We start from the raw sequence: 12,870 nt of genomic DNA on the forward strand, positions 1-12,870 counted from the left end.
AGTAGTAATTGTGTATATATACTACATCTTCTTTATCCATTTATCTGTTGCCGATGGACATTTAGGTTGCTTCCATGTCTTGGCTATTGTAAATAGTGCTGCTGTGAACATAGGGGTGCATGTATCTTTTCGGATTATAGCTTTGTCCAGATGTATGCCCAGGAGTGGGATTGCTGGATCATATGGCAACTCTATTTTTAGTTTTTTAAGGAATCTCCATACTGTTCTCCATAGTGGCTGCACCAATTTACATTCTCACCAACAGTGTAGGAGGGTTCCCTTTTTCCCACACCTCTCCAGCATTTGTTATTTGTAAACTTTTTAATGATGGTCATTCTGACAGGTGTGAGGTGATACTTCATTGTGGTTTTGATTTGCATTTCTCTAATAATTAGCGACGTTGAGCATCTTTTCATGTGCCTATTGGCCATCAGTATGTCTTCTTTGGTGAAATGTCTATTTAGGTCTCTGCCCATTTTTTGATTGGGTTGTTTGTTTTTTTGTTGTTGAGTTGTATGAGCTGTTTGTATATTTTGGAAATTAAGCCTGAAGGGCCATCACTCTTATACCTCACAGTTAGACAGAAAATTCAGATAAGGGAGATTAATTCAGATAAAGGAGATAGTATTAGCTAACCAAAATCCCATTTACCATTTGTTGAATTCTTCACCACAAATTCTGTTATAGCCTGTGAGATCTAGGAATGTCCACCTATGAGGACCGTCAACTGTAAGTTAATTCAGTTTTAAAATAAGCAGTCCTTTGGATCATGTTCATGTTTCCATTCACTCATTCATTTATTCAATGAACATTTTACTTGGAAGCTACTATATGCCAGGCATTGGGAATATAATAGGAAGCAAGAGCCCACAAAAATCTCTCTGAACTCAAAGATCTTCTCAGTCTATCGGGGGTTAAGATTAGGTAACCAGCAATTATTTATAATATAGAGTGATATACATAAGATTTAACCATCTATTTACACAGTAGTATGCTAGAAACTACACTTAAAAACTTAAATAAAACTGAAAGTTTCTCTCTTTCTCTTTTTTTCACCTTGTCCAAATTTCATTTTTTCCAACAGTTATTTGCTTGGTTCCTGTACTAGGTCATCTAAACAAGGCATGTCTGAAAGTGAAAGGGAGTGGTACTAATAATTTTGCTGGATTAGGGACTGCCCCAGTCAAATGGGGATACATGGTCATCCCAGTTATGGGAAATGTAAATATCTCTTCCTAGTCCACTATTTCCAAAAAACAGTATTCTGAAGAGTGTGATCATCAAAAAGCATAAGAGAACAGATATGTTCATGATCTGAAGTAGGCTAATTAAATCCATGTGGACATGTTTTTCCTTTAGACTTTATGGTCTCTATGATGTCAGAGCCACAACTTCCATTACCACATTTTGATATGCGGAAGAGGGGAAAAGATTCTCTCCAGAATGCTTTGCTTGTAATAAAGTTAGAGACTTTACATTTTTCTAACTTACCAGGTCTTTGGATTTCTGTCAGGTACCACAAAACCAGGTACAAAAGAATCCTAAATCAAAGATGCTCAAACAAAACTTCAACAGCAGCCTACGGATGCCTGCAGGGACCTGTCTATAGATTCCTAGGTCCAGATCAAGGTAGCAAGATGCTGGTTGGCATACTGGCGCCTCCACAGTTCTCAAATTAGCACTAACATTTTCGGAAATATCTAAAGGAAAGAAAATTCAGGATTTCTGGACAGAAATTAGTAACAAGAAACTGTTTATACTGCAGGCAACAGAAGCAGCAATTCAGAACCCATTTTTTATTTCATGCTCATTTAGCAGAGGAACTGTGAGCCCTCTGAGGAAGAAGACGCATGGCTGGGGCTGGAAATACGTGCCTGGAGCTAGAAAATCTGAGGAGCAGATATGCTTTCTGATATGAGGAAGAACCTATATTTCTGCTTTGACTCTTAAGGATAGAAACTAGGAGAAAGGGTTTGCTTGACTTTCCTTCAAGTGTGTGTGTGCGCACGTGCACGAGACAGAGAGACGAGAAGGACAAGAGAGACAGAGAGACAGAGGGCTTGAGTGTACAAGCACAAAAGTGGGTGTGCTTTGGAATCAAAGTGAAGGGCTGAATATTAAGAATTTTCAAATTATTACCTGCATAAGAAATCAGATACTACTAGTCATTCAAAGTCAACAGTCAGGCTGGCTGCGTAAGAATCACTCCTAAAAACTCAGGTTCCTTGGCCTATCTCTAAGATTAGATCAGGTAAGGAACCAAAGACCATGAATTACTACAACTCCTTCCAGTTTCATAAGCTCTTTAACTTCCCCACAATTGTTTTATTTTATGTGTTTCCCCAAAATGATGAAAAATACTTTTGAGGCTATCCTTAGAAAACAGGGGAAAATGCATCTTATTCTGAAGCCAGTTTTTGAGACAAAGGTTAGAGTGAATTCAGTATAAACTTAGGAAAGTACTTTGAACTATTGGGATTTGTTGTAAGGAAAGGAGTAACCCTGGGAAACCCCTGGTTAGAGGCTTGTGATAGTAATCCTGTTTGGTTCTTGACTCTGGTTGTCACAGAATTATCATTTTTTGTTTTGTACCTCCTGTCCTCATATATTGTCCCCAACTGGTCTAAGACAGGGTAACTGGGGGAAAAAGAGGGTGCACTGCAACAGAGAAGGGTGATATAACTATGTCTGCTTTTCATAAATGTGTACCGCCCTTTCCAATAACTTCAAAATCGGCTGCTGACTGGTGAAGACCACATTCTCTTCAGTTTTCTGAAGGTTTATTAGTATACCCTAACAAGCAAAGACTTAATTCTAATATCTAGGATCTATTTTTAGAAAATATGGAAAACTAACCAAATCATGCCTGCAGGAAGGAAAAAAATACCATTTTTCCCTTTTACATGACACTTAAAAAAAATCTGCCTAAAGTAAGCACATCACAGATTCAGAGAAAGGAATTGTGAGAGAAGGTGTCATTCTTCTAGAATTTAAGTTAAACGGTGTTTAAACGGAGTGCTGTAAACAAACAAACAGAAAATAACAAGTTTTGGTGGAGATGTGGGGAAACTGGAACCCTTGTACATTGCTGATAGGAATGTAAAATGATTCAGTTGCTGTGGAAAACAGTAATGGCTGTTCCCTCAAAAGTTAAACATATAATAACTAATATAGCAATTCCACTCCTCAGTATACACCCAAAAGAACTGAAAACAGGTATCCAAACAAATATATGTATATACTGTTAATAGCAGCACTATGTCCAACAGCCAGAAAGTGGAAACCCAAATGTCCATCAAAGGATGAATAAATAAGTAAACTGTGGTTTATATATATATGTAATGGAAGCCATAAAAAGGAACGAAGTACTATTACAATGTAGATAATCCTTAAAAGCATTATGCTAAGTGAAAGGTGCCATACACAAAAGGTCATATATTGAAGGATTCCATTTATATAATATTCAGACTAGGCAAATCCATGCAGACAGGAAGCAGACTGGTAGTTTCCAGGGACTGGAGAGAGTGGGGAATGGGAAGTAACTGCTGAATGGGAAGTAACTGCTGAATGGGTATGGGTTCCTTTTTGGGGTGATGAAACTGTTTTGGAACTACACAGAGCTGGTGGTTGTAAAACACTGTCAATGTACTAAATGCCACTGAATTGTTCACTTTAAAATGTTTATTTGAATATCATGTGAATTTAACCTGAATGGAAAAAAAAAAAAAGACAAGTGCAATGTCTTATCAGCAGATGTGGGTGTGTTTTCCCCACAACTAAGAAACAGGTGTTGGTCTGCACATACCTGGAAGACAAGGTTGATGTTGCTGAGGTACCAAGTTTGGGTCTGGAGGCAAGGGTAATTCCTCAGAAATATACTTTAAAAGTTCCTTCCCCCGGTATGTTACCTGCACATAATTAAACACAGAACTTCAAAATCATATATTTTATAAGAAGCAAATACACCTTTCTCCTGCAAATTGTAACTCCAGTAAAGTATTGATTGTTGTACATTATGTACTGGCAAACTAGCCCACAGCCAAATCTGGGCTGCCATCTTTTTTGTAAATAAAGTTTTACTAGAACACAGTGATACCCATTCATTTACTTAACATCTATGGCTGCTTTTATGCTACAACAGGATGGAGTAGTTTTGACAGAGACCATATGCTCACAAAGCCTGAAATATGTATTATCTGGCCCTTTACAGAAAAAATTGCTGATCCCTGATATGTATCATTAATTCTCTCATATGTTCACTTATTCAACAAATATTAATCCAGCACCTGCTACTTTATAACTTTAAAAAATTAATGTTGCATTAATAAAATTAAGTCATAAAAGTAAAATGGTACTTTTCTAGAAATCAGATACACAGCTGGTTAGATTAACTGCATTTTAGGTCTATACATCAAAGTTTTTTTGTTTTTCTTGGTTTGTTTTTGAACTTAGTTATTGTTTATCAGCCCAAAAGGTCAGAGCTTAGAAATATGTACATACAAATGGGCTGGACTGAGGTAGACTGGCAAACACCTGCCAGAAATGTTCTGAGTCCAAGGGTCTTTGCGTCCTCCGGACCTAGTTCTAGAGCAGTCTAATAGTATACTCCAAGAAGCTAGGTTCACTATGGTTAAACCAGCAAGTCTTAACTTGGACATCCCTTCCTCCAGGATGCCTTCCTATAACTGCTAAGCTCAAGTAATGACCCTCCTCTAGGATCCCATAAAGTCTGTGCTCATATTTCTGTCAAGGCACTTATCCCACTTAAAGGAAATTATGTATTAATGTGTCCGTTTCCATTAAACTATAGGCTCCTTGAAGAAGGATCTGTATAATATTAATTTTTATTCTCTAGCTCTTCATATAGTGCCTGACAATACTAAGAAAAAGCTCTTGAGTCCCAGCTCTTCAGCAAAATTCTTAAATCCTCTGAGCCTGAGTTTGTGCATCTGTTAAATGAGTATCTCCAGATTTTTAAGTTGGGAGGGGTAAAGGAGATAATATATATGATAATATATACTTTTGGCATGCTGTCTAGCACATCCTGAGTGCTCAGGAAATGCTTGTTACTGAACAGAGCGAGGAAGGCCTAAGGAATACAGAATGGTTAAGCAGACTTGTAGCTCAATCCTATGACTAAACAAAGCTTGGTAATGTTAATGGAACAGACCTGGCCTACTCAGTATGCTAAACCCTCCTCACTTGCCAGGGAGAAAGAGCGGTGAGGCCACTGAATGCCACCTGTCATTTCTCCAAACAACTAACAGTTAACAACAGTGGATTTTGAACATTCATCCAAAAACAGCAGAATATACATTCTTTTCAAGTGCACATGGAACATTTTCCAGGATAGATCACATACTAGACAACAAAACAAATCTCAATAAATTTAAGAAGACTAAAATCATATCAAGCATCTTTTCCAACCACAACACTATGTGACTAGAAATCAACTACAAGAAAAAAAAACTGCAAAACATCCTCACAAACACGTGGAGGCTAAACAATATGCTACTAAACAACCAACAGTTCACTGAAGAAAGCAAAGAAGAAAAAAAAAATACCTAGAGACACATGAAAACAAAATCATGATGATCCAAAATCTATGGGATGCAGCAAAAGCAGTTGTAACAGGGAAGTTTATAGTGACACAAGCTTACCTCAGGAAACAAGAAAAAATCTCAAATAAATGACCTAATCTTACATCTAAAGAAACTAGAGAAAGAAGAACAAACAAAACCTAAAGTTTGTAGATGGAAAGAAATCATAAGGATTAGAGCAGAAATAAATGACACAGAGACTAAAAAATAGAAAAAGTCAATGAAACTAAAATCTGGTTCTCTGAAAAGATAAAACGGATAAACCTTTAGTCAGACTTATCAAGAAAAAAAGGGAGAGGGCCCAAGTCAATAAAATCAGAAATGAAAAGGAAAAGTTACAACCAACACCACAGAAATACCAAGGATCTTAAGAGACTACAAACAATTACATGCCAATAAAATGGACAATGTAGAAGAAATGGACAAATTCTTAGAAATGTACAATCTCCCCACACTGAACTAGGAAGAAGTAGAAAATCTGAATAGACCAATTACCAGTAATGAAATTGAATCAGTAATTTAAAAACTCCCAACAAACAAAAGTAAAGGACCAGATGGCTTCACAGGTGAATTCTACCAAACATTTAGAGAAGAGTTAACACCTATCCTTCTCAAACTATTCCAAAACACTGCAGAGGAAGGAACACTTTCGAACTCATTCTAGAAGGCCAGCATCACACTGATACCAAAACCAGACAAGATATCACAAAAAAAACCTCACAAAATTACAGCTAATATCACTGATAAACATAGACACAAAAATCCTCACAAAATATTAGCAAACAGAATCCAACAATACATTAAGAGGACCATACACCATGATCAAGTGGGATTTATCCTAGGGATGCAAGGATTTTTTGATGTCTGCAAATTGATCAATGTGATATACTATATTAACAAACTGAAGAATAAAAATCATATGATCATCTCAATAGATGCAGAAAAAGCTTTGACCAAATTCAACATCCATTTATAATAAAAACACTCCAGAAAGTGGGCACAGAGGGAATATACCTCAACATAATAAAGATCACATATGACAAACCCATAGTTAACATCATACTCATGGTGAAAAGCTGAAAGCATTTCCTCTAAGATCAGAAACAAGACAAAGATGCCCATTCTTGCTACTTTTATTCACATAGTATTGCAAGTCCTAGCCACAACAATCAGGCAAGAAAAAGAAATAAAAGGCATCTCAATTGGAAACATGTAAGTAAAACTGTCACTGTTTGCAGATGACATGATACTATACATAGAAAATACTAAAACCACCACCAGAAAACTACCAGAGCTCATCAGTGAATTCAGAAAAGCTGCAGGATACAAAATTAATATATAGAAAATTGTTGCCTTTCTATACATTAACAATGAACTATGTATGCATATGGCTGATTCACTTTGTTGTACAACAGAAACTAACACGGCATTGTGAAGCAATTATGCTCCAATAAATATGTGTTTTTTAAAAAAACGAATGAACCATCAGAAAGAGATTAAGGAAACAATCCTGTTTACCATTCCATCAAAAAGAATAAAATACCTAGGAATAAACCTACTTAAGGAGGTAAAAGTCCTGTACTTGGGAAACTGTAAGACATTGATGAAAGAAACTGAAAATGAAGCAAACAAATGGAAAGAAAAACATGTTGTTGGACTGGAAGAATTAATATTGTTAAAATGACCATACTACCCAAGGCAATCTACAGATTCAATGCAACCCCTATCAAAATACCAATGGCATTTTGCACAGAACTAGAACAAATAATTTAAAAATTTGTATAAAAACACAAAAGACCTGAATAGCCAAAACAATCTTGAGAAAGAAGAACAAAGCTGGAGGAATCATACTCCCTGACTTCAGATTATACTACAAAGCTACAGTAATCAAAACAGTACGGGCACAAAGACACACACACAGATCAACAGAACAGAATAGAGAGCCCAGAAGTAAACCTATGCACTTATGGTCAATTAATCTATGACAAAGGAGGTAAGAATATACAATGGAGAAAAGACAGTCTCTTCAATAAGTGGTGCTGGGAAAACTGGACAGCTACATGTAAAAAAATGAAATTAGAACATTTCTCATACCATATACCAATCCAAATGGATTGAAGACCTAAATGTAAGACTGGAAGTCATAAAATTCCCAGAAGAAAACATAGGCAGAACACGCTTTGATATAAATCAGAGCAATATTGTTTTGGATCTGTCTCCTAAGGCAAAGGAAACAAAATAAAAAGTAAACAAATGGGACCTACTTAAACTTAAAAGCTTTTGTACAGCGAAAGAAACCATTGACAAAATGAAAACACAACCTACTGAAGGGGAGGAAATACTTGCAAATGATATAACTATTTGCAAGTACTAAGGGGGTAATATCTAAAATGTATAAACAGCTCATACAACTTAATATCAAAAGACAAACAGCCTGGTCAAAGAATGGGCAGAAGACATGAATAGAAAGTTTTCCAAAGAAGACATACAGATGGCCAACAGTCACATGAAAAGATGTTTGACACTGCTAATCATCAGAAAAATGAAAATCAAAACCACAATGAGGTATCACCTCACACCTGTCAGAATAGCTATCATCAAAAAGAATACAAATAACAAATGTTGGCAAGGCTGTGGAAAAAGGGGAACCCTTTCGTATGCTGTTGGTGGGAATGTATATTGGTGCAGCCACAGTGGAAAACAGTATGGAGGTTTCTCAAAAAACTAAAAATAGAACTGTCATATGATCCAGCAATTCCAGTCCTGGGTATATATCTGAAAAAAAAAACCCAAAAGCACTAATTTGAAAAGGTACATGCACCCAATGTTCATAGAAGCATTATTTACAGTTGCCAAGATATGAAAGCAACCTAAGCGCCCATCAAGAGATGAGTGGATAAAGAAGATGTGGTATATATGTACAATGGAATATCACTCAGCCATAAAAAAGAATGTAAACTTGCCATCTGCAACAACATGGATGGACCTGGAGGGTATTATGCTACGTGAAATAACTCAGACAGAGAAAGACAAATACTCTGTTATCACTTACATGTGGAATCTAAAAAATAAAATGAATGAATATAACAAAACAGAAACAGACACAGATAGAGAAAATAAACTAGTGGTTACCAGAGTGGAGAGGGAAGAAGGGCAAGATAGGGGTAGGAGATTAAGAGGTACAAACTACTATGTATAAAATAAATAAGCTATGAGGATATATTGTACAGCACAGGGAATATAGCCAATATTTTATAATAAATTTAAGTATAATCTATAAAGATTTTGAATGACTATGTTGTATAGCTGAAATCAGCTATACCTCAGAAATAATAAAGTTTACCTGCAAGTATATAAAAAGAAGAAAGAATGGATTTTGTTCACATTATCACCCTGACAATATCCAACACACCTTATACACTCATCAATGTGTAGGCTCAGTATGTTTTCACCTATGTCTCAGATTTAAAGTATATTTTTATCAGTTAGTGCTGGGTAAACTTTTACCTTAGTAGCCTTAGAGGTCATGAGTCCCCATAGGTCCCAGACATCACTAGGGATAATTCACACATTCAAAGAACACAGCTTTGAGAAAATCCACTGAGTTAAAAATATATTTTCCACAAGGTAGGAGTGATTTAATGAACAAGGATAACAATGAATAGAACTCAAACTGAACAGGCACTAGGTCACTTCAGGAGACTGAAGTGGCAAGAGGAGTGAGTGATGTCCAGTGGAGTACGCATGAGGATTCCCTTGGCAAAGCTGTACAGCTGCTCAGCTGCTTGGGTACGAGGTATGAGTCATCTCCGTGTCTAGTGGCTGTGTCATTCTGTCTGATGTAGGACAAGACCTAGTTTTCTGGCATTTCTTGCCTGACAACCAACCAGTCCTGGCTCTATAGCCCCACCACTGTACTAGGAACTAGTCGGTAGAAATGTTCACATTTACCGAGGTAGCAAAAAGCTCCTATCAAGAAGTGACTGTGAATTCAGGAGTTACCCCAAGACAAGAGGGGTAGAGGTTACTGTGGTAAATTTTAAAAGAGGCTTTAAAAAATTGTAAACAAACTCACTGGGGCAGTGCTTCTCAGCTTGTGGTATTTACTAGAAGTACATGAGTGTCCTACAGTAATTTTTGAAACTATTTCCATTTTTAGGATAATTAAAAAAAAATCTAAGCTTGCTCAGATAATCTGTATGAGTATCTTATATCCAAGAATTGCCCTAATTTTAGTGCCCACATTTGCATTTGGCTTCACTATCACATAGATGTTAAACAATATGACTCCAATTGACATGGCTAATGAGAAAAGACCAGAGGCAATGTGATATGTAAATGAGGCATATAAGTACAGAGTGAGAGCCAAATGATATCACATCCAGCTATTCAAAAGCAGAAAATGCAGTAGTTCCAACAGAGAAAAAGAGTGGGAGGACTGAGTCATCATCAGTGGGCCACAGGCATGTTAAGCTCAAAACAACCTAAGCTACAGCAATTAGTACCATATTCACACTGTGAGCATAGATTCAGTTTCAGCAAAACAATATCATCTATCATGAATTTAAGAAACTTTGCAATAAAAAGGGATTTCCATGGGTAAAATGTTAATTACTAACATGCAAATATGATTTATGAATCCATGGAAAGGATTAGGCAGGTTGAATTGAAAGCAGATGGCCTGGTGACTCCAGTGGTGGGAAATAAAAAATAATAATAATACAGGAAAAAAGGAACACAGAGAGACTATAATATAAAGCAGAGAAAATTTTAAATGTGCTCATGTAAGTGAAGGAACTGAAACACTGTTCTGGAAGCACCTGCAACAGAGGTCTAGGAGACCAGAATGCAGAGTTTAGGGACTAAGACTGAGATAGGAGCTAGGAAGGAGAGTGGGCAGAGCTGAGTCGGACAAAAAACGAGAGAGGAAACCACCTTCTATTTCTGGTGCACGGAGACTTACTGTAATGGCTAGTGGAGGTTAAAGGTATTTGCAGTTCTGTGAAACAGTAATGGTGACTGTCTGATGACTCACACTTTCCTGGGTGAATCATTGCAATACTGTTCCCTGAAGAGGTGCCATGGACATCTGGAGGTGGCTGATCACTGGAACTCAAGGGTGTCAGTCATCGATACTCTTCAAATTGGTTATTAAACTGGGCTTATAACTCAGAAGTCAGAACTGAGCGGGAGACCACTAAGTCTGGGAAGTCTGAATAAAAATTCAGAAATATTTTTTGGGGAGGCTAGCAATTCATGGATAAGACTATGTTCAAACATAAAAGTGCACCATAACTTCTGTGTGTCTTAGGCCCCTTTATCATAATTTTCGTCTTTAGGGGAATATTTTGCTTTATTTTATCAGAATACTAGTAACATATTAATTAAACTATCAATTCACCAGTGGTTCCAAATTTTCTATGTGGAGTCACAGGGACCTGCAATCACTGTGGAGGTGAGGTGGCAGGGACAAGAGGGGAAGATCGGGGGCATTCAATTTTCTGAGACTAGGTGAGGAACAAGGAAGGAGAGACTCAGTCAGCTGTGCAATCCGGCTGTGGGGAATTCTGGCAAATGGGAATTGTGGGAGAAAGCATGTAGCACACTGCAGAAGGGATGCATGAGGACAAAACTAATTTGGAGAACTTTCAGATTTCTTAAAAAAAGGAAATAGTTTTATCATCAAAAAATATGTACCTTTCCATTTGAATATGAAGTTAAAGATAAATTTAAGAATGACCCACCTTACTCCAAGCATAATTCCAGGTCACATAACTGTCAGCTCCTAGAAGATCCTTGAGCCAGATGACTGGGTTTTGATAAATCTGACCATTTTCTACCTTAATTTTGCCATTCAATAAAACACTGGCTTTATAGGTAGTCTCCTGAGGTGAAAAATAAAACAAATATTAGGATTAAAAAGTATCTGAAATATATGAACTTCTGCTTCTGTCCATGATGAAGTAACAGGGACCAGATTTACCCTAACACATGACACAACCAAAAAAAAAGGCAAACTAAATATATGAAACAATGGTTTCCAAGATACCGAACATCAAGGAACAAAGTACAGTGATCCTGAGAAATGAGAAACTAATGAGGTGAGCCCTATAATTGTCCCAACTCACTGCCTTGAGAGTTTCCATGTCATGTTACAGAGAGAGGGCATCCAGGCAAAACCCGTGGATTCTCTGAGTTGAATAGACAGAGCATAGTCTAGGGAGGCATGATGGCTAGAGTCTGCAGGACACAGTACTGAAGGAGAGAGAAATATATATAGAGAGAACTCTGCAGATCTTCAGGGGGTCCTTTTTAAGTATTCCGCTGAGCTGTGATTGGCCATGTGTGTGAGGAAATTACCCAAGCCTGGGAAAAGAACTACTTGAAAGAAGTAGAGGTAATGGCATTCTATGGCATTCTCAAAGGGCAGAAATAGCACCTGTTCCCAATAGTAAGACTAGAAAAACCTCAAAACTGATGGGGCATTGGGAGGTACACAGAAGAGTCTTGCCTCTGTAGTGGGATATAATTAGCCTTAGACTGAACACTGCTCCAATTCTGCCTAACAAATTATAAAAGCAAGACCCAAAAGGATAAAACTGTTTCTGTGTAAATTAACTATATTCTAGAACAAATACCCAAAATATTTTTAAGAATAAAAACATATCTGGCATCCAACAAGATAAATTTCACAATTCTGGGATCCAATAAAAAATTAACAGGCCTAGAAACAGGTAGGAAAATAAATCCATATGGAGGAGAGAAAGCAATCAATTGAAAATGACTGAGAACTCTCAAAGATGTTAGAATTAGCAGATAAGGACATTAAATAGTTATTATAATCATATTCCACATGTTCCAAATGTTACATGAAGACATGGAAGATATAAAAGAAGACTCAAATCAAACTTCTAGAGATGAAAATTACAACATATGAAATGAAAAATACACTGGATGATGTTAACAGATTAGACACTGCAAACAAAAAGATTAGTGAATTCAAAGACACAGGAATAGGAATGGCATAAAAAACCCACGGAGAAAAGAGATTTAAAAAATAAGATCATCACAGTGAGTTGTGGAATGATTTTAAGCAGCCTAATATATATGTAATGGGAATTCAAAAACGAGGGGAGGGAAGAAAAAATATTTGAAGAAATAATAGCTGAAAATGTTTCCAAATTTGGAAGAAAAATTTCCAAATTCTTCTGTTTAACCTGTACTGGTGAGACAGAGTCTCTACCTTTGGCAAGGTGCTACTGAGACTATT

General features: G+C 36.8%; 1 protein-coding gene across 1 annotated transcript in view; it reads right to left on the reverse strand.

Annotated features, from left to right (window-relative positions):
* Positions 1 to 12,870, reverse strand: part of ANKRD31 (ankyrin repeat domain 31) — a 129,834-nt gene that overhangs the window by 11,239 nt on the left and 105,725 nt on the right. The window contains 3 exon segments of the mRNA XM_065873656.1: positions 1,057 to 1,128; positions 3,806 to 3,908; positions 11,345 to 11,485. Coding sequence (XP_065729728.1) covers positions 1,057 to 1,128; positions 3,806 to 3,908; positions 11,345 to 11,485 — 316 coding nt within the window.

The sequence above is a fragment of the Phocoena phocoena genome, chromosome 3 (assembly GCF_963924675.1).
Source record: "Phocoena phocoena chromosome 3, mPhoPho1.1, whole genome shotgun sequence".
Classification (NCBI taxonomy): Eukaryota; Metazoa; Chordata; class Mammalia; order Artiodactyla; family Phocoenidae; genus Phocoena; species Phocoena phocoena.